The sequence below is a fragment of the Phalacrocorax aristotelis genome, chromosome 4, assembly GCF_949628215.1.
Source record: "Phalacrocorax aristotelis chromosome 4, bGulAri2.1, whole genome shotgun sequence".
NCBI classification, from domain to species: Eukaryota; Metazoa; Chordata; class Aves; order Suliformes; family Phalacrocoracidae; genus Phalacrocorax; species Phalacrocorax aristotelis.
In genome coordinates, this window is record NC_134279.1 from 38,097,349 (window position 1) to 38,118,736 (window position 21,388).

Sequence of the window (21,388 nt, forward strand, 5' to 3'; positions counted from 1 at the left end):
TGGAAGACGCAGGAGTGGTAAAAACTGAAGTGCAGATACTCTGTGTTACCTGTCAAAAGGGCACAAGACTTCTGCTGCAGCTACTTCTAGTAACCTTAAACTATTTTACTTCCAGTCTAAGCATTATTTGAAACTATCCAAGAAGAGTCTAAGCCTATGAAATATTTTTGTATTACTCAAGGAGGAAGATCTGAATCTATGGTAGAATGAACTGGGCCTGGATGACAAAGTCATCCAGTTCCTCTACAGGATGAAGAGAGGGGGGGAAAAAAAGCCCTCTTTGTCCCTTTTATTGAGAATTTATTCTCATGCCAGGAAGAGGCATGAAAGGGGCAATGAGTAGTAGCAGCAGATAAAGTTGATTAACAAATCTGATGTAGGTTTACCATCTGCAAATGTATCCAATGCTGTCTTACCTTGTGGGAGGGCAGACTGTTGCTGAAAGGCAAATTTCTGTCTTGACGAAAGGGAGAAGATGTCTAGAATTGGGAAAGCAAGCCTTATTTATAGAGGGGAAGATACTGCAGTTAGCTTCAGCAAGAAGAAAGTAAGGGATTTGACAGAATACAATACAATATATTTACTGTAGCTTGACTTAATTTTAATCACTTTAATTATATTTAATTGGATTTGTGCTGTTACCAAATGGATCAATATAGGGTTTTTAAAAAGAAGTAAATGAAATGGGGCCTTCTAATAATGTATATATTTGCAGGTGGAGATGAGAATAGTTTGACAGAATTCTCCTGTAAATGATTGAACTGTGGCTTTCTTCCCTAATTTTGAGCATTTTTGCCTCTTCAGTGTTCTTTGTACTGCAAATTTGATAGTGCTATGAGTAATTTAATGAGTAATTTAAATCAAGTGTCTTAAACTGTCTTTTTTTTTTTTTATTCCAGCCCTGATGATATTGGTACCTGTTGGTATATCCTGCTGTCTGGTTCAGTCTTCATTAAAGAATCTATGTTTCTTCCAAGGAGCAGGTATGTCAGTTATAAATGTTCTGTATTTCAAACAGAAATCATGAGACGTAGAGAATGTTCAGAATTAAAAGGCAAAGTTTTATGCTTATTGAAACACAAACGTACACACGTAAGCACACTCTTCCTACCTCTACTAGCTGTGGTGGTAGTTTTATACCCATAGAGAGAATTGAAAGCCCATCGTGAACAGTGTAAGCAGCCAAAGTGTCATGCAAATGCTGTCAGCTGGGCTTCATGTAAATGAATTTGCAATAAAAAGTGATATTTTGCATGGAAAAAGATGAGTTTGAGTGTGAGACGCTCAAAATATACATCGCTACAGTAAAAATTAAATTATTTTGAGCTATGGAAAAAATGCAAATGACTGCAAGGATTTTAGACTAAGGCGGCTGAGCTTGATTATTTAGTGGAAGCAGAGCAGAATCACTCTAAAATGCTGGTTATATGCATATTCATTCATGCTATTCTAAAAGGCTCCTTTGAAGTAAATAGCACGTAATAAAATTTGTGAAAGGCACAATGAAAGAATGACCTATCTCTATGGTATGATGAGAATGAAAGCACTAGAAACTTCCTTACAGTTTTAAACAGTGGGGAACTAGTTGAAAGCTAGTGTTGGTTGGCATTTAAACAATTAGATGTTCAGGGCTGTCCTTCAGTGGGAGAGCAATGCTGGGCTTGGGACTTCCATTTGATGACGGTGGCATGTTCTTGGTGTAAGCAAGTGTCTTGCATATGTAAGAGGACAGGCACTGCTGATAAAATGATATATTTGATGTGCCATCAAACAGTACCGTCTATGATAAAGGTTCAAAACTGGTTATTGTAAAAAGTAACACAACAACAGATTATAGGATCCCTGCTGCTGGCAGATGGAAGAAAATTGTCCCATATGTCATCCATGAACAGGCAATGCCAGAAAAATTCTGGCAGAAAGTGCTACCTCTAAATGCCAGGAGAAGGCATATATGATATCTGAATTAATGTAGGCTGGTTGTATATAGTCTGTGGCAAGAATCTTCTGTTCCTCTGAATTACAGCAATGCTTGTGCTTGATGAGAGGTGAGATTTAATAGGATAAAGAAGAATGGAAGAATGAACAGAAAATTACAGGACCTGTGACTAAGTAGAACATTTAAGGGCTGTTCACCTGGAGAAATTTAAAAAATGACATCTGGGACAGTGTCTGAGATCTTGGTGAATTTCAAGTGTGGAATTTGGAATTAGAAAAAGCTTCATAGTTCTGGATAGAGTCAAATAGCTGCCAAAGCTGGTATCTTGGGAAGCAAATGCAAGAGAGATGGTTTGTTAATTAACAAAGATAACATAAGTCCATGAAAGCAAAATGAAAAAACTTTAACAAGACAAAGTATTTCAGGAGAGCAAACCCAGAGTCATTCTAGTGAGAGGTGTTGTCCTCAGAAGCTATAGTTATTAGGAGGACAGAGGAGGGCCTTATTTAAATTTAGGACAAGGATAATCAGGATGTTTACTTTCTAAATGTGTAAGCTGCTTGGGCTTGAATAAGAAGCTTGGGAAAAGTAAGAGGACACCCAGGTTGAACTTCTGATTGGAATACCTGTGGATAATACGGGATTTTTTTAAAATTTTTTTTTTTAATTTCAAGCAAAGACTTGAGAAGACAACTAAGTTTTTCATCTTTACTTATGCTGCCAGTAAACTGCTCACGAGGAAATAGTAAACTGCTCAGATATACAGACTGGGTGGAAGAGACTGATTACTAGCAATACTAAAGTAAAATTTTACAGCGCTCTAGAAAAAGGGGAGTGAGACCTTATCAAAAGGTTGCTATCTAAAAAGAATTGATAAGGCGGTGGTTTGAAATCTAAAGAGTAGTGTCAAAAGTGGGCAAAAGGCAGTTACTGGATAACTGCGTAAACTGACTATTTACACATACAGGGAGTAATTTCAAGAGCCCTTTTGAGCATTGCATAATTTGGGAGTCTTGATGCCTTATTGCTGTTAAGATGAATTTGCTATGCTTTCGCAAATGGAGCATGTCCTGATGCATCACTGATGTCAGGTAATGGAAAGAGACCTAAACATTGCCAGGTAGAGATAATCTACTTTTGATCTTGTTTGAGCAAACTTATTGTAAATTAATATTTAGGCTATTTTAGTGGGTGTTTTCAAGTTTCATCCATTTTATCTTTGCCTATCTAGAAAGCCACAAGGAAATACCTTTGCAACATGTGAAGCTTGTGGGTAAGAGAGCATGATGGAGCTGAGAAGTCTGTGTAGGAGCAGAAAGCAAGAATTATGTTGCTCTCCTCAAATCCGAGTGATGTAGAAAGTTCACATTTCCCTAACTTTCTTTTTCCCAGAGCTCAGTGTGATCAGTACATGCTATCCCCTAGTTCCCCCCAATCTTACTATCCAAAAGCATCACGTTTTTCCCTACCTGAAAATTATCCCCTCTCCTTTGACATCTTAACCCAGCGTGTCTCATGCACCTGCAGTAAATCCCCTTGCACAGGTTCCCTGGCTTGCATCCAGCCCTCCCAGCAGGACACCAGGAGCTGCTGGTGCTGCTCAGACTGCGGGGTTCCCCTTGTCCCTCCTGCTGGCTTTATCAAGCTGGGCTTCACCGAATGATGGCTGAGCAGTAGCTGGCCAAATTTAAAATAAAATACATGTTTTCCCCGAGAGTTTCAAGAGCATTTGCTATTCTTTATTGGATTCCAGTCTTTTAAAATGCATGTCTGTACAAACCAGGGTAAAAGTAGTACATAGTTAGGGTAGTTCAGCTAGCCCCACTGAATCAACCTGCTTGCAGTCTTGGAGGTGTTTTCTCAGTCCTGTGGTGGATTCCGTCCTACTCTTAACTTCATGGCTGTTGGCATTTGAGCCTATAAGAAATAGGATGGAGAGCTATCATATTTATAGCTGCAACTTGGGAGCACCTTAGTACATTTGACTGAATATACTCAGCATATTGTTTGGGGCCTCTATTAGCTAATTTAGTTGCATTATTTTCAGATGTCGCGTCCTCAGGCTGGTTGGTGGGTAACACTGGAAATGCTGTATTATTGTGTACTGTCAGGTAATATTTTTTTTCTTTTTCCTGGATGGAAATAATTTTTTCCATGTCTTTCATTCCTACTGTTAAATACAATTTAAAATTCTTTGGGGAGAGGGAGTGATAACTAGAGTTGGCAGTCAGATAATATACAGTTGGGAAGAAGAATGTCTTAAAGAATGATAATAATAAAATAATCAAGCTGTCTAAATGCATAGGAAATGACCACCCCCTGCTTTCCCACTCAAACCACAAATAAATAATAGTATAGCTGTTCAAAAATAAGCAGCTTTCTAATGTAATAAATATGGTCAAATAGCTGTGACTTGAAATAATTTGAGATGAGTGGCGTAACTGCCAAAGTTATGAAATTTACTGTGTGACTTGTAAAACTACTTGCAACTAGCCACTTGACAAGTCTTTAATTCAAAATAATACAAAAAGTTCAAGATGGAATATTGGAATAGAGTAACATTTTGGAAACTAACTTCTAAACCATGTCTATTTTGTGAAAATAGTATTAGTGTAACTTTATTTGCATATTATAATATAGTCAAGCTTGTATTTGTTGAAATGCAATCAGCTAGCAAATAGTGTTCATAAGCTGGATTTTATTCAGTTAATTGATTATTTTGGGAAAACTTAAAATTCAGGGTTTTAAAGAATTTTGACTTAAACAATTAAAGCTGCCATATTTTTTTTGTGTGAAATAAAGTAAAGCTTAATCTTGTTCTCCTATTTAATTTCTGTAAATTGCAATAATTTATTTTGACAGTTTAATGTGAGGAAGATTCCCTCCCATACTTTACTGTTAAAAATTTTCATACTTACTGCTTTAATTCAACATAAAGCACATGTTATAGTCAAAATAAATGTACCTTAATTCCTCCTTCCCATCATGACCACCAAACTAGATCAAATTAACACTTCCCCTCACCACTGCCCTTGAACATCTGTACCCTGAAGCAGTTCGCATGGTAGAATGAGGTTTATGATAAATGAGCAGAAAATACAATCCCTGAAGGTTGTCCTGGCTCTCCTATGTTTTCACGTGGTCACTGACAGCAGTAATTTGACAGTCCCTCAAAATATCTTCTGGAATGGCCTCCAGCATCCCTAGGTCTGCTCCGTGCTCCATCACATTTACTCAGCTGTTCAGACTTCCTGTGTGGTTTTTCTTCCAGGACTTTGCTTCTAGTGTAAATTTTACCATGGTCTTTTCTCTTATTTGACTTGGAGCTGCACTATGAAAACGTCTCCTAGATCTCTCACAGCTAACCTCGTGCTTGCACATGGCCTCCGTGACCGGAGGACATGACTAACTCTTAACTGCAACAAAATATGGAATTGCTGGGCAGTTTTTATGGGACTGGTAAGCTCCAGTCCTTGGGTTTGTCTGCCTTTCTCCTAGAATTCTTCTGGCCATCTGTGTGGTGTGTGCTGCACTGCTCAGGCACGCTGTGGTGCCGACTTGCCATGCGCAAACCTGGCTTTGCTCTTGTCTTAAACCACTCAGTCTTTCTTTGCTGTGGGCTCTTCTTTGCCTTCCTTACTGCCACACACAGCCAGGTCTCCTCTCGCCACTTCATATGGTGACGGAGAGCTGCGCTCTTTTTGGCAAGTTCACAAATTTTACATACAAGAGCAATTATTTAAGATTTTCCCTCTAATTAAAAGATTAAGTTTTGAAGTTGAGAGAACATCTGTGTTTTTCTTTCTTCAAAATGAAAAGGGATCTATCTATTTAAATATTGATGATTTAGCCCTCTGGTTTTTCCTATACTAAAACAACTTTAAAAACAGAGCGGAATATCTAATTCTACTGGAGAGCCACTGAAGAAATTATGGACTTGTTTTGGATATTTTTACAGCAATAACAAAACTCCATTTGTGCAGAAATTATTTGTCCTCATCCAAGTCTGTCCTGATTAAGTTAGTCACCTCTCTCAGAAGAAAATTTGTTAGGGGTTTTGGCCGTTTTTAAAAATTTTGTCAGGTAATGGCATGTGAGTATAACAGTGCTGGAGCAGAGCTCTTGGCTATGTGCATGCATTTACAGAGCTGTTTGTATCCTGAAACATACTTTCTAATTCTTCTGATGCCTGGGGTATGCTCTCTGGTATGGTTTGCGTATATTTGTCTGATGATACATTTACATTTTGCATAGAGAACTGTTTGATTAATCCTTTCAGTGAATAAAATTACATTGATAGCTTTAGTAACAATGATAAAATCCTTCTCTTACTATATGACCCTACTCTATTTGAACCTAGCATTTATTAACAATGGCTAATGCTGGTTGAAACTTATGAGATAACAGAACGAAACTGGTGTTTTAACTGAAAGTGAGTGACCAATGTACACAAATATTTAAACCAAGATAAATTTTGAATTTGATTAAAAAGGGATATTTTTTCCCTGAGCAATGGATTTGCAGAATCCTCAGGGTTGTACTTTTGGGAGCTACTGGTTTAGTTATTTAAGCTGCAGAGGGAGTTGATCAAGAGCTGTGCTGAGCTTATTGAGCTGTTCTGTTTCTCAGCTTTGCTCATGGCTAAAGATTTACAGCGTCACGGTGGAAACAAAGACCCAATGGATGGTCTTCGTAAGGAAAAATAACTCCCCAGGTTATGGTTTCAAGTCTATTTAAGAAATTACTTGAAAATGTGTGCTTTGGATTTAGTTTGCCCCAGAACTCTCTTGAATACTAAACTTTATTTTTTTTGCGGCTAGTTGCTGCGGCTGGATTTTCCCATAACTTGTTTGCTGCTTCCTTATTTCTGTATCTGGCTAGTGCCGTTCTGAAGCCACGCTCAGGACTGTCTCTCACGGCTGGTGGGAAGGTATACATTATGGTATTGTGGGCTGACTCCCAGTGCCATCTATTCTTCTGTCTGGTTTTAATGCCTTGGTTCAGCATTTCGGTCCATCAGCTGAAACTGAGGCATGGAGGAGAGTGATCCTACCATTTAATCTAGGAAAGACTGAGATCACAGGCTGAAGAAAAGTTGGAAGAAGCAGTGGAGATGTCAGTCCATTTATGCCTGACCATATGTCTACCATGAATTCTTCACAATGGATTTCAAATAGACATCAAGAAAGTAACGCTAATTGCTTTGTACCATCTTCATCTACCTAAAAGACTCTATGTCCTTTTGGATGGAGACGCTTACTGTGACCCGCAAGCACAAAATTAGACTATCACAGTGCATGCGACTATAACTATTTGTTGAGACTCAAACTCCTGGGGAAAATATAAGCTTGCTTACAAGAGGGAACGTTTTATTGGGAGTGCCTGGTCTGGCCATCTACCTTGAATCTGGAATCGTGGCCAGTGTGATCAGGGAAGCCTGGAGCTCGCTGATGTGCAGCGTTTACCTTCTTTCGTGCGAGGTGCTGGAGAAGCTGGCACTGCAAGAGCTGCCAGGGTTTGTCCCCGAGCTCAGCTCCCTGAGGGCTGGCCATTAGGGTTTCAAGATCTCTGAATCTGGCTTCCTCACTTAGACGCAGTCACAGTCAACTCCAGATGTAGCTGAATTAGCTGAGCCATAAATTAAGGGGGCCTTTTCTTGTCATATCACCTGCTCTTAAAGCAAAGTTCATGACGCAGAGCACATGCTACTTGGACTAGTAACATCATCTGAAACTGTCCTTACTGTTTGTAGAAATTGGTGTACAGTTTTTTAAATGCTAATACTTTAAAATGTTTTTTACAGCTAAGCGAGTTTGGTGTTGTATACATTTTGCTTTATTCCACCCATCTCGTATTCTGCTGAATAATTTGAGTTCATTGAGGTTTGAAATTGGTCATTTGCCCAGTGTGCTGCCAGTATCTGAGGTGTTGGGAAATAGAAGAGGACACAGTTCCTAAATGATGAGATTGGGTGGTGACTGGTGTTGTTCCTGTCAAAACAATTATTTCAACGCTACTGGAATTTTGTTCTTGCACATCTGATGAAATGTTAAGGGACTTAATCTATTACACTGGCATCCTTTGAAAATAAAAATAGAAATCGAGCGTAGTGGGGCTAGTGCTACCAGGCTTTCTTCCAAGTTTGAAGTGAGGAGATGAGAAGGTAGCAAAGAAGCAGAAAGTGTCACATGATGTGAGTAACTTTTAAGTGAGCCTGATTATTTCTGATTCCTCTTAAGGCAGGGGAGGTTTTCAGGGATGGAAATGCTTCATCCTAGGAGAGAAGCCAAGAAGCCCTCGCGAGCTGACAAATGCAAGCCTTATACTAGTTTCTAGGTTTAAATTCTAGAGCTACAGGCTTTTGTCTCTCTCCATACGAAAGACCCTATGATGGACTTCAGAGAGTCTGGATCACCTGCTGATGCTCAGGTGCATCGGTGGAATGTCAGAACAACTTCATGCACTTTCTATAGGAGAGACACCATTAATTGATGGCTTAGCGCTTGTAGATTCAAGAGTCCTCATTCTGATCCAGTTTTTCATTGCTTCACACACAATAATTGTAAGTCAAGATGCCGCTTCCTGCCACTGTTGCTATATCAAAAATAAATTAAAAAAAAGTAGACTTTTCTTATGTTGTGCTTTATTCAGGTCAATGGTGTTAATCTCCCCCACTGAAACCACAATTATGTAAAAATACTGAAAAGTTAAATGTATCTTTTTTAATGTCAGAATTATGCTTAGGAATCTGTAATATGGAACATAGAAAAAGTGTATAACAATACAAATCTAAACCACTGCTTTTAGAGCAAGTCCTGCCTGTGAACCAATTGCATTTGCTATATAGAATAAGTATAATGGAATTTTTTCAGTATAATATGAGTATGGGATATAGCCAATGCTAAGGAAAACCGCAAAATCTGAGGTAACGTGGAGAGCAGAAATTTTCTGTGTAAGCATGAATGAATCTTAATAGCTCAATGTAACCGGAAAGGACCTAAAGGAAAAATTAAAATTAAGCAGGCAGAGGGGTTTAACAGACTAGATTCATGGGGGATAATCTTTTAGCAGAAAGAAAGCAGACGAAAGAAGAGAATCCTTGAAGGTGGCAGATAAAGGAAATATAAAATTGGATATCTATGAATGAACTTGGACATCTTTCTAACATTTTTCTGAATGTTAGAAAACGCTTAAAATTATGGCTATTTAGTGTTTGGAAAATGTGCTGAAATTGTGGGCTTTTTGTTTTTGCTGGGAACGTTTTAGGATGTTCTCCAGGATGGGCGGGAAAAACATTAATTCCACTGGAGACTTTTTTTCCTGAAAATGTTGATGCATTCTCATTGCTGAAAATTTTGGTGCTTTTTAGTTGATACCTGGTTTCTAAAATGTGCTGCAGTGAAAACTGGTCATGAAACAGTGTGGTTTTTATTGCTGACTCTTTAGCTTATTTTGTGTCTCATTGGTTAGAGAGACCTTTTTAATCCCAACATTAGGGTTTCTAATGGACCATGTCACAATTTGAAGTAATTGAGAACAACATCTAACTGATCTTGGAAACGTTGTTCATCTTTGCTTTCGCTTTTATTGTTCTTCCATACAATATATTTGTGATATTCATTTAATTTCAACAGTTCTCACTTACACTGGTATCTTCTTTGTAAGACTTCAGGCTTGATTGTAATATTAAAAAGCTGTTATCTGAAATTATAATAAACTGCTTGCATACAAATGGGGATGTGGAAAAAATTGAGAGCTCTTTCTGAGAAGTTAAGGGGGGAGAACTTTTTGTGTGTAATAAAGTATGTGGTTATTACAAAGTTAAATGTGAGATCTGTTATACCTGGATATTCACTACTGCCTATGTTGCTAATTAAAGATGTCTGTCAGAAGAAAACTGTTGCTTTTTCACAATTGATATTGCAGCTGGTGAGATGACCTGTTCTGAAATCTGTTTCTCCTGATTTAAGGTTCCTTGTGATTCAGTACTCTAGCATTTAAGGTCTTGAGTTTTAGTACAAACCTACCAAACATAAAAAAAAAAACCCTCACTCACTTGGGAAAACTGCATTACGAGATTCCTGCTGAGGGCAAAAGAAAGGCAGTGTTTGTTTTACAGGCTCTCAGGTCTCTTGGCAAGTTTTATAAGTGTAATGAACTGACGAGTGATCTGGTCATTGCTTACCCCCAAATAACAACAGAATGAACTATGTGCAAAAATAGCATAAAGAAAAGCAAAGAGGGAGAATAATACCCGTGTCAGGAGAGGGGACAGAGTGTACTGCAGAGCAAGAAGGTGAGGATGCTGGGCTAGGTATGATATGCTGGCGAAAAGACCATCTTCAGCAGGGTGGTGGAATGCAGCCTGGGGAGCAACATTAACTAGAGAGAGAGGTCCATCTCAAATCCTGAAACTGGAGATGATTTATTACTGCTGAATAATTATATTTAAAAGAAGAATATACAGAGTGGAAGATCATGCTCACCAAAATCTGTATGCTTGACAGAAAAGTCAGAAGGTACCTTAGAGTCCATTCTGTGGTTACAAGTGCAAGTGTCTCTTGATATTTGTACTTTTTACTACAAAATGTCTGAGAAAACTCTTGAGGGAAGTTCAGTGTATATATATGTGTTATGGAATGGCTGTCCCTGCATTTAGGTTTGGGGTATATGTGGGGAAGAGCCTTTTCTTTGCCTTATATGGAACTCAGGTAATCTAAACTTCTATAGACTTATCTTTGGTGAAGGACAATCTTGATAAGCTGAAGTAATGACTTTTACTTACTTAGGTATTTGCAGGACTGTAGAAAGGTGGAAGGAATCAAAAGTATTGTTTTGATTATTAGCATAATCTACTAAAGCTACTATAATTCTTCTACAAATGAGGTTTTTAAAAAAAATGTGATTCCATAATGTAGGCGACTTTAAAATGTCTGAGAGTTTTTATTCAGGTGATGCTAAAATTTTCAAATGTTTCTGAAAAATAAATTCAGGGACACTAGACGTAGTATAACATGCTAAGTGAGGGATAATCTATTTTCAAATTATCTAAATAGCTAAAACAAAATTTTCACTATTACTTCACTGTTTCAGTTTGTTTATTCATCTACAATTATAGGGCACTTATTTCAGAGATCTTGAATACATCTATGTTGCACTAATATACTAATACAATTTATGGAAATGAGTTATTGAGGTCATGTGTTTAGCCCTCCATGTGAATGAATTGGTTATATTGGATGAGTTAGGCGTATAAGTGGGAGCGGAAATTGCCAATATGTATAGTCTTATTTTGCTACTAGAAACCTAGATGATACATCAAATTATTAATTTTTGTTTTAGTTTTTTAAAAAGGTGAAAATTTCTGATATGTTAATTATTGAAGTCTATGGGGGACTTAAAAAAAGCTTACTATATATTTTTCAAGGTAAAAAAAAGTCTTCATTTAGGATCTGACATCTAAAGGCTTTGTATGAGGTTGGAAAAATACTTCTCTGTTTTAATGAATTTCATGAATGTTAATAAGCCAAACTCTGTTCAGACGAGGTCTTGCCTCTTAAGTAATGTTTTCCTACTACTTCTTATTCTTTGAGACCATTATGTAGATCTCATGATGTCACAGTCATCTCCATGGCAACACAGATGTCATTAAGATGAAGCATAAGCAAAGCTGTCTTTATTCAAACCATTTATTAAAATATTTTCTTTTAAAAAAGGAATAATAATAAAAAGGTAGGTTAGGAAAAAAGCTTTCATCTTTGAATGTTTTCCAAGATGAAATGAGAACTTTAAGGACAAATTTAAAAACAAAATGAGGGTGATTTTTTCCAAATAACAATCTTTCTGTCAGATGTTCTGATGAGGTACCTGCCTTCTAACTTTCTCTGCTAGAGACGCTGCAAAGTTCAACTGCTGCAACAAGCTGAACTTCGTTGTTGCCACTGCTACTCTGTTCCGGTTTTGTTTATGTATATATTTGTGTATCTAGTTTATAAATACAGATCTTGAATTTCACAGGAAAATTTTCATAAACATGTTTCTCTTGTTTAGTATATATGAAAGTGTCATAAAGAACCTTGAGTGGTATTCTAGTCTGAAAAGTATTCAGGGTCACTTACTGCTATAAAGGCCCTGAGCATCTACCCTCATTTGCAAAACAATTGGTTATTCTTTACAACACTTTTTCAGGTCGGGTTTTAAACCATTTTTCAGCTTAACTTTCGTTTCAAAGTAACATTATAAAAAGCTAAAATAAGCAATAAATGTGAAAATGTGCTTTTATTTTTTTTTCTACATAAACTAGTCAAAGTCGGTACCATACTCAGTCTTGTAACTAGGTAAAATTTTAACATTAACCACACTTTTCAAAACAATAGTCTGTACTAAAAGAAAAACTATGTGAAGATTATAAGGCATGTTTTAGGGGTTGGCTAAAGTCTCTGGAAGCAAACCTCCTGAAGCTGGCTCATTCCAAATTATTTACCGTGGGTTTTCTGAAGCATCTTTTGACATGCTTTCAGTAGTCAGCTATAAATTCCCAGATTAACACAACCTCTGATCTGGATTGTATTTGCATAAGATATAAATAGATCCTCATGAGTATTATGTAGGTAAAGTACTATAGTCTGTCATCTGTAAGGATGCTAACTAAACGTGTTCAAAATACTGAAGAAGGTTACTAAAGCTTTCAGCTGGAGTTCAAATTAACTTTCACACACTTTTAGCAGGAATTAAAGTATTAATATACTATAAATGTGCTTATCCTATAATTTTAGTGTCCTTCACACAGACAGGTTAGTAGTCGGGTGTTCTCTGTCTGTCTGGGTTCTTCCCTTCTTTACACCCTTCTTCTGCAGCACCGGGGTTATTGCCCTTGACACGACGATTCCTCTTCCCCCACAGGCAGTGGGTGGTTTGGGTCCCAGAACAAGCAAAGGAGCTGCACTGATGTTTGAGGCTTTTTCCTCTTGTGAAACAGCCCCGAAAAGTATTTTTAAGTGGCATGTACTTAGCTGTGATGTTGCAAGTCCCTTCCCTGACACATGAGCTGTTGTATCGGAGGCTGTAAACAGCTAAGCTATCATATGACACTGGATAAGTCTAATCATCCTTATCCATGCTATGTAGTGAGCTCATGTCTCCAGGATTTGCAAACAGTGACAGGTCTGCAAATGCCTCTTCAACTCCTCTTCCAGTTGCTAGCATCTCTCTTTTCTTTTCAGCTGAAAAGCATTTCTGTAAAGCAGCTATCTCTCTTGCTGGAAAAAGTGCTGTAAATATAATAACATTGTGAGAATTGAAGAAGTTAAAGGAAAACAAAAAAGGTGAATCAACTGATTATTTTGATATGTAGTGACTGTCACATTTTAATTAAAAATAGTATTTAACACAAACAGCTTGGGGATTCGCTCGCATACTTGCTTACTTTTTCTAAAAGGCAGGCACTAATTCGAACGAGAATCGGAAAAGTCAGCCTATATTACACAGAAGATGGAATTGGAACAATCCTCTGTCTTTTAGCTGACAAACCCTTGCTTTCATAGTTTCCAGTGCGCAGCCTAAGTATGGGGAAACCCACTGCTGCTTTCCCTCCTTGCATCATCCCCAGTGGAGGGCTCTTCACGTTAGGGCTGCTCTGCATGCATGAAGGGCTCTGTCTTTTTTTTTTCTGAGGGGTCAGAAAACGGCCATGCCAAATTTAGTTTTCATCAGAACACTTAAGCGTTCCCCTAGGGATGGCTTGCGCATGTATACACACTTCTAAATTGTAACTTTCCTTTTTTTCATCCCTGGAAAGGGCAAGTTGAGTTGAGGAACAGTCTCTGTTTCACAGCACATTCATGTGAAACCAACCTTGGTTAGAATAAACCATGAACAGGGCTGATGTTTTAATGCTAATTTGGACATACCAAAGTGAAATGTGGTGTTTTTAATTAAAAAAAGATACAGCAGGAGGAACGTGACTGAATCCTTTACTATATTTCTAAGTGGCAGATAGAAAATAGTCCTCCTTTTTTTTTTTCCATCTAGACTTCAAGTAACTACTGCTGTACCACTATTTCGTGCAGGAATTCGGTGTGACTGGTTTGCTTTAGAACTAAATCTAACGCGGTTTGGCGTTGTTGCAAGTTAATGTTGATTATTACATCAAGACTTGACTTTGGGATTTGTCAGAGACCAGACATTCTGCTCATGTTTGCTTCTGTATCATCAGAGAATAATGGATGCAGTGATGGAAAGCAGCTGCTGGTCATGGCTGAGGTCATGGTGCTGGTATGAGGAAGCAGTGCCATGCAACATGTGGAGGCGGGACCTGCAGCAAGCGATCCATTGAGAGGAACGGTGGCTCTTCTCTGCCCCGAGCTTGAGAAGTCAAGGGTAGAGGGGAGATGGGAAATGCAGTAGAGCATTTGAGTCTAAATAGCGATGGTGGTAGCACTTGCAGGGTGGGTACTACCCAAAAGCAAATGGAGACTGTGCCTTGCACAACTTCAAATTCTAAATATGCTTGAGACAATACATCTGTACTTAATTTTGGTAGTTTTCTATGATTCTCCCAAATGTAGATGTCAACTGGAGCAATGTAATTTTCAGGAAGAGAGTTAGGAGGGACTTGGTTTATGTAACTTAAGATCTGCTTTTTTATCATTAATATGTTAAAAGCTTGGGGAATGGAACTCAACTCAAGCCTTGTGCTTACAGATTGTGCTTACAGGTACGGTCTAGAAGAAAAAAAAGATTCATTTCAGGGACAGTGGGGGAGGGAAAACATTTACTTTAACCTCCACATATATTTAGACATCCTGTATTAGCAAATATTGCACAGTAGTGATCTTAAGCTTTTTTTTTTGTACATCCCATTTGAAAACTTCAGAGGAAAGATTTTGAATATCTGATTGCTAGAGTTTTGGCATAAATAATTTCAACAATAATGCATTAGATTTCTAGTTTTAGTATCTGGTAGAACTTTTTTAAAAAAAGCAAACTCTATGTGGAATTTATTTGCTTGCATAAATATACCACAGAAAATACTTAGAAATTGAGAAACAAGAAAATGTGTTATTTGTATTTTTCCTTGCTCTAGAATACATCTAAATGGAGTGTACTTTCTGAATTAAAGGAAATGCCAATTAAATAGCCTTTATCCTAAATCAGCAGCTTAATTCAAAATACTGCATTTGCAAACATATAAAACTAACAACATTTTGCACTGTAAAATGTGCTGAAGAATGTGTATGATGTAGATGAGCATACTTTGTGGAGCTTTTTTGTGAGACTAATTTCACTAAGACTTGTGATTCATGTGTGCATTAATTATTACTTTAAGCTAGTGCAAGGTGGTGAATATCAAAAGAAATAAAGGTTTAGTTTTTCCTCCTATCATGTAATCTTAAGTTTTATATGTCCTTCTGAAAAAATAGTTGTCACCAGTGAAATTTTCTGTGAGAGATCTTTGATCTTTAAGAGGGAGGAAGAAAAGGGCTTCTCACTGAAAAACCTTTCCTTGGTGTTCGTTGTCAGTGGAGTTTTCTTCAGATTCTGCATGACTTTTGATGAATGCGTTTACATTCCAGTGCTGAGAAATAACTTTCCATTTGGGAGCTGGGCTGACGTGAAAACAGGAATGTGGAGGCCCCGGGCAAGGGGACAGGGCTGAATGCTGATAGGGAAATGTTCCCTCTTCAGTAGCTGCCGCCTTTCCTGTGGGCTTTGAAAAGAGCATCTCTGTGTGTGTATGAGTATGTCTGGGGACCTGGGGAGATGGATGGGTCACGTCGGGAGAAAAGTGCTCTGTCCCCCAGTGTCATGGTGATAGTAGAAAGGATAGAACGAGTCACTGTCAGTACCTGGAAGTTTTTTGCTGTCTCTGTGCGTAAGTGCTTATAAAAACTAACGTGTTGCTTGTATCCTTAGGTGTTTCAGTTAATGGAGGTACTTTGTTGTTTTGGTTTATTAGTAAATGTAATAAATTTGAAAGGAAAGAAGTGCAGACAGTGGTCTTAAATTATTCTCATGTTGCTGTTTGTTAGCCACTACACTAATTGTAGTTTTATAATAGTAAGGGTGTTTTTAATGAAAACAAAGCATAAACTTGGAAAACATGGAAACCCTCAGCTTTCACTTAAAACTTGACTTCTATTGACCAGCGTATTGTAAACTGTAATACATCTGTTCTTTAGCCAGCTGTGTATGTTTTGAGTATAACAAGTTATGAGATATATATCTGATAATGTACGCTTTCGGAGAAGGGAACTGTCATGTATGGTCAGTGTAAACTCAATCTTAGAAAGCATTAGAATGGAAATGAAGTTGTAAATTACTTGGATTGAAATACCTGCTTTTAATACATAGTGACCAAAAGGTGTGGTGTTGTTTGTTTGGGGTTTTTTTGTGTTTGTTTTTTTTTTTTTGGTGTGGGTTTTTTTTTTAAAGTATTAATTTATTTGGAAATAATGCTTTTGAATAGTCAGGCAGGAAATTAAACTTTTGTCAGTTAGTTCAGGGAATAGTATAGTTAGGGAGCAGTTGCTTGGGGAGAATACTTAACCTTGTAAGAATTGGGTTTGTGGGGTTTTTTACCATCTGCTTTCAAAATTGCTACTGTAAGGTGATTCCTGCAAGTAAATTTTTTTTTTTTATATCTTTAAGGGTTTTTTTTAAAGTAGATTTGTATTCACATCATGCATTCAGTAGCTTTGTGGGGAGTAAAAGTTAACTGGGATAGAAAAGGACTCCAGAAGTGAAATTGCCTCTAGGACAGGTACTGAGGAGAGCATCTGTGAAGTTTAATATTTGGGGAACCACAAGTCAGAGCTTACGGGGTAGCAAGAAGAAAAGTGTTGGAAAAACTGCTGGAAAACAAGGTTCTTTGGGGAATTTAGATGAGGCAGCAGTATCCTAACCAGGCAGCCTTCTGGCTATCTAAATTACTGTTATAACCTCTAGATCCCATATTGACAGCCACCATCACGAAGATAACTTTAAGCTGCTTGAGCTTCCTTTGGTGAAATTCTTTCATGCACATCACTGATTTGGAGAAAATACTTGCAAAGCTGGGATTGTCTGAGGTACATCACTGACTTAATAGTTGCTATTTTTAGAGGTTGAAATTAATAAGGCTTGGGTAGGAAAGAATTTTATCTTTATGTAATAAGACAATTTCAATTGAAATTATTAAGGAATAATATGATATAACCAAATGTGAGGTGTATTGATGTAAAACTCCCTACTGCGTTTTAAACACAAAAATGTGGTTTAACCTTAAACTCCGTAGTGGTGAAGTCATATATCCACATGCTTATTTTGCACTGCATAAGGGAAGAAATACATTTGTCAAATCCCTGGTCCAAAGGTTTTTTTACATTTCACGTTAGCCAGTGCTCATGTAGGCTGCATAGTTTGTGATAAATCTGGGTAGCCAAACTCACTTTTTATGGTAGGTCTGGTCTGGCATCCAAATTTGGGAAGAACAGTGTCTAGCAGAAGGTACTAAAGTAGAGCTGGTATTATGAAGATAATCTGTCAACCCTTCCATTGAAACTTTATTTGCTGCTGCTGTTTCTTTGTGATACCTGGGATCCCTCAAGCCAGCTTGCATGCCAGCTTGTGGTCCCTTCTATGAAGCTGTTCTGGTATTTTATAAAAGGCTTTAAAGCTTGGGCTTTTTGATCAGCTTAGTAAACAGGCTGTATTATGTGTTGGGTATTTGCTTCTTTTTACTGCTTACTAATATTTTAAGTAAGTTACTTTCAGCTAAATCAAGCTTGTTTGGTGGTTTCATCTGCCTAGTGGCTGGTTACTGCCGCTAGGGATTTCGAGTGAAGAAGTGTCACCAAAGTCCTTTTTTGTTGGTCTTTGCTCTTCACCCTTGTGTGAAGCTCTGAGAAATTAATTCTGATAAGACTTACTGATTTTGATACTAGTCTTCTGAACTGAAATGGTGGGACTGGTGGTTCCATAAGATCCCAGTTGTTTCTCAAAGTTGCATCTCACAGGTATTTGCACGACTATGTAGGTATCAAAGTGCCTGCAACGGATAACATGCAATACAGTAATGGGTGTTCTACTACAGAGTTGGAAACCTCTGAAGTTGTAGTGGAAAGTGACAAGGGAGTTTCCTAATTGTCACTGATGATGTGAATTCCTCACTGATGATGAATTTTCAGCAGCAGATTGGAAATCAGGAGGTTTAGCTAGCATGGCAATATCTGAGAACTGCAATACTTGAAAGGTCATTTAACTTTCTCCTGCTTTGATTTACTTGTCTTCTTGCCTACAAAATTTCAGAAAGATTAGAGAGTTGGGAGCCTGAAATGCCTTGTGATCTTTGGTCAAAGATAACATGTACGTGTGATGCACTGTCTGCTCTGATAATTTTTGTGCTGTCATAGGAATCTGAGCAGTACAGCAATGATGTGGTTATTTGCTGTGAGAACCAGTGTGTTACTGGGGACAGAAACCATGAATTTTCTTTGCAGTAATTCAGTGCATGCCTTCTGTCTTAATATGTTGACTACCTGTTCCCTTGAGCTAAAGGCTAAAATCAAACAAGTTATTAAAGAATAGAAAAGGACATCCAAAATACAGCCCTTCTTATTTATTTATTTATTTACTGTGTTTGCTAAAGCTTGAAACTTTCGGATGTCAGCACTGATTAGCAATGGGCAGAAGTTTAAAGTTGATCCTTACAGGCAGCAATAGAGGAAGAAAACATGGTGGAGTGGAAAAGTGTATATGCGTTTTCTGCTGAAATTAGTGTTTGCTGTGAGGCTAGAAAATGGGCTGGCAAAAAAGCAGCAATAGTGTATGCTAGACCAAAACCATTGGTTACAAAGAGGGGGACAAGGATCTGCAAGGGGAAAGGGAATGTTTCTGTGTTTGTTTTCAGTTAGAATATCAAATAAGTTGACTTCCTAATCACCATTTTTGCATTGTTGTTTGCAATCAATGAGTTGACTGACTTTCTCCTTTCTCTCCCTCTTCTATCCTTTTTTTAAGGAGAAACTGTGTGTGTGGATCAGGTTAATGACCGAGAAAATAAGTTTGTCACTTTTGCAACAGTCTAATGAATCAAGATAATGGCATCGTTTTCTGGTATCTTTAAGAGTAGTTGAAATGGTATAAAATTCAAGATGACATTGTAAAGAATCCTGTGATTGGTTGCTGGACTATAGGAGGAAGCATGTGTTTGCCTCTAGGAAAATATGCATTTTGTCAAAAGGCTTCTTTATTGAATGTTTCTTTTCAAGAGGCTTAGTATTCTGGAAAATTTTTTATTGTAGCAGTCCCATGTACCATTAAATGCGATTATTATTTTGATGAATAAGCACAGCTGGCATTTCTTTTCAATATTTGTCTGCCTTCTTTTTGAGCTATAAACACGCTGTTGTCAAGAGATTAGCCTTTGGGGTAGCAAGTTAAATTGTTCATTTCTACCAATCACCAGGCGGGACAGGAGAATAGGTATAGACTGGTTAGATATGCTGTTCCGAATGGTATATGAGCTGCTTCAGTTTGCTTGTTATGAAATAAAGCTTTAAAAACTTACTTTCCACAAACTTAGTCACCGTGACTGTGTATTACAGGATTGGTTAAAATTCAGATGTTACAGTTTCATTGAGTCTGGTTTGTTTTTTCAGAAACTTATTTAATAGCTATTGCCCTGTGAGCTTCAGATACGAAGATTTCCCATGCCTGTTGCACAGTGATGGGTTGCAGAAAGGGAAAGGCTAAATAGTCATATTGGCCCTTGGCAAATTTTAGGGCAGGTTTGTTACAGCAGGCTGCAAGGAGGGTCCTGAAGTTCCAGCCATTGGTCATCTGTCCTGCCTTCCTCTCTGCAACGGGAAGGGTCTGGCATTGACCTGGCAGGCTTAAATATGAACTATGCAGTGGGGGAAGCACACACCCCAGAAACAAACTTTAGCTGGTTGTCTCTCTAGTCTGACAGCATATGGTTAAGGTCTTGTATTTCACTGGATTATGTCCTGGTTCTCTGCCCTCCACCTTTACCCCTGCATTTTGAGGATTCTTCGCAGTTAAGCCCACAGACACACACATTCATTTACTACAGGCAGAGCACTTCAGAAACTGAAACAAAGACAGCTTTCTATTTTATCCTACAGGAAGCAAAATAGTATCATGCATAATTATTGCACTAAGGTGGGAACGTGTCATGAAAGGCAGAAAAAACTTTTGTCGTCATCTGTTCAATTTGGGAATACCCTCATGTTCAGCGTCCTTATTCTATTAATTTAAGTAAAGAAAGAGCTAACTGAAGTTGATCAGCCTTTTCATTCTTTCCTTGGTATGTTAGTTAGCTTTCTTCATAGAAATGCAGATAGCTCAGGTAATGTAGTACTGTAATGTCAGAAGATACTAGATCAAACTCTGTAACGTAGTTCAGAATCAGCTGTGCAGCTTCAGTAGGTAGCACTTGATTGACACTTATTTTAGTGTTGATAGCATTATTTAGCAAATACTCTTAGTAAACTATGTAAATACAAAATATACAGCTCTTGATGTCCTTGGGTATCAGTTACTTGTCAAAGGACACATGCATGAAACTTGTATTGTGCAGAGGTATGTACATTTTTTTTATGCTTTATAATATCTGGAGAAGGTGTAAATGTGCTTATGGAATAGTTCTGATTTTAGTTCTGATTGAATTATTTTTGTTTTTCAGTTTTGGCAAGCGTTCTGCAGGAAGCTTCAGGCGTGGCTGTGAATGCATTGTTTTAGAGCCATCTGAAATGATTGTGGTAAGACTATTTTCATTCAGTTGCTTTCATGTTTTACAGATCAGCTTTGGTAACGCTTCAGCTTCGAAGGGTTTTTCTGTTTTGCACATGATCTTTTTATAAATCTAATATCATAGATAACTTTCTTGCCATTCTTTGCAAACATACTTGCATTGTTTGAATGATAAAGGAGTCATATATTGTTGCTACATTTGCTTTTGCAGATTTCTTATAAAACTGAAGTTTTCTTGTGCTAGCAGAATAGTGGAACAGTTTGGTTTTTTTAAAGCTGCTTTATTATTATAGGTAAGCACAGATGCTTTACAGTATTAATCTCAGGTTAGCTTCAGTAATTAATGTTTGTTTGAATTAAAATTATTTGCAGCTGTCTGAGGTTTTAAGAAGCAATCTGAACATTTAAAAATTCTACCAGCTTTTCTGGGTGTAGGCTGTTTCGTCAGCAGTATCTGCTACAGGCTAGTATCTAGTACCTGCGTTCTAGTGGCAGAACAGCATTGTCTCTGAGGGGTCACAGGCTCAAAAGTTTTTAGTTGCCACCTTAGAGTGCATCACCTGAATAAATACACAATCAACGGGCTAAATTTTTTTCTTCTCTGTCACTGAGATAGCGATAGGTTCATAATACAGGCATGACAATTACCTAAGCCATATATAGATGATAGTTCAAATATAGGTTTTGACACTAAACATG

At 37.7% G+C, this 21,388-nt stretch overlaps 1 protein-coding gene across 11 annotated transcripts in view; it reads left to right on the forward strand.

Moving 5' to 3' along the window:
• RAPGEF2 (Rap guanine nucleotide exchange factor 2) overlaps positions 1 to 21,388 on the forward strand; it is a 190,209-nt gene that overhangs the window by 77,608 nt on the left and 91,213 nt on the right. For 8 of the 11 annotated variants that reach the window (XM_075091045.1, XM_075091044.1, XM_075091040.1 and 5 more), the window contains exons 4-5: positions 900 to 983; positions 20,622 to 20,697. In XM_075091045.1, coding sequence (XP_074947146.1) covers positions 900 to 983; positions 20,622 to 20,697 — 160 coding nt within the window. Of the gene's footprint in view, positions 1 to 899; positions 984 to 3,983; positions 4,048 to 15,691; positions 15,810 to 20,621; positions 20,698 to 21,388 lie in introns of those variants that run through there. The other 3 variants (XM_075091046.1, XM_075091048.1, XM_075091047.1) reach the window with 3 other exon arrangements.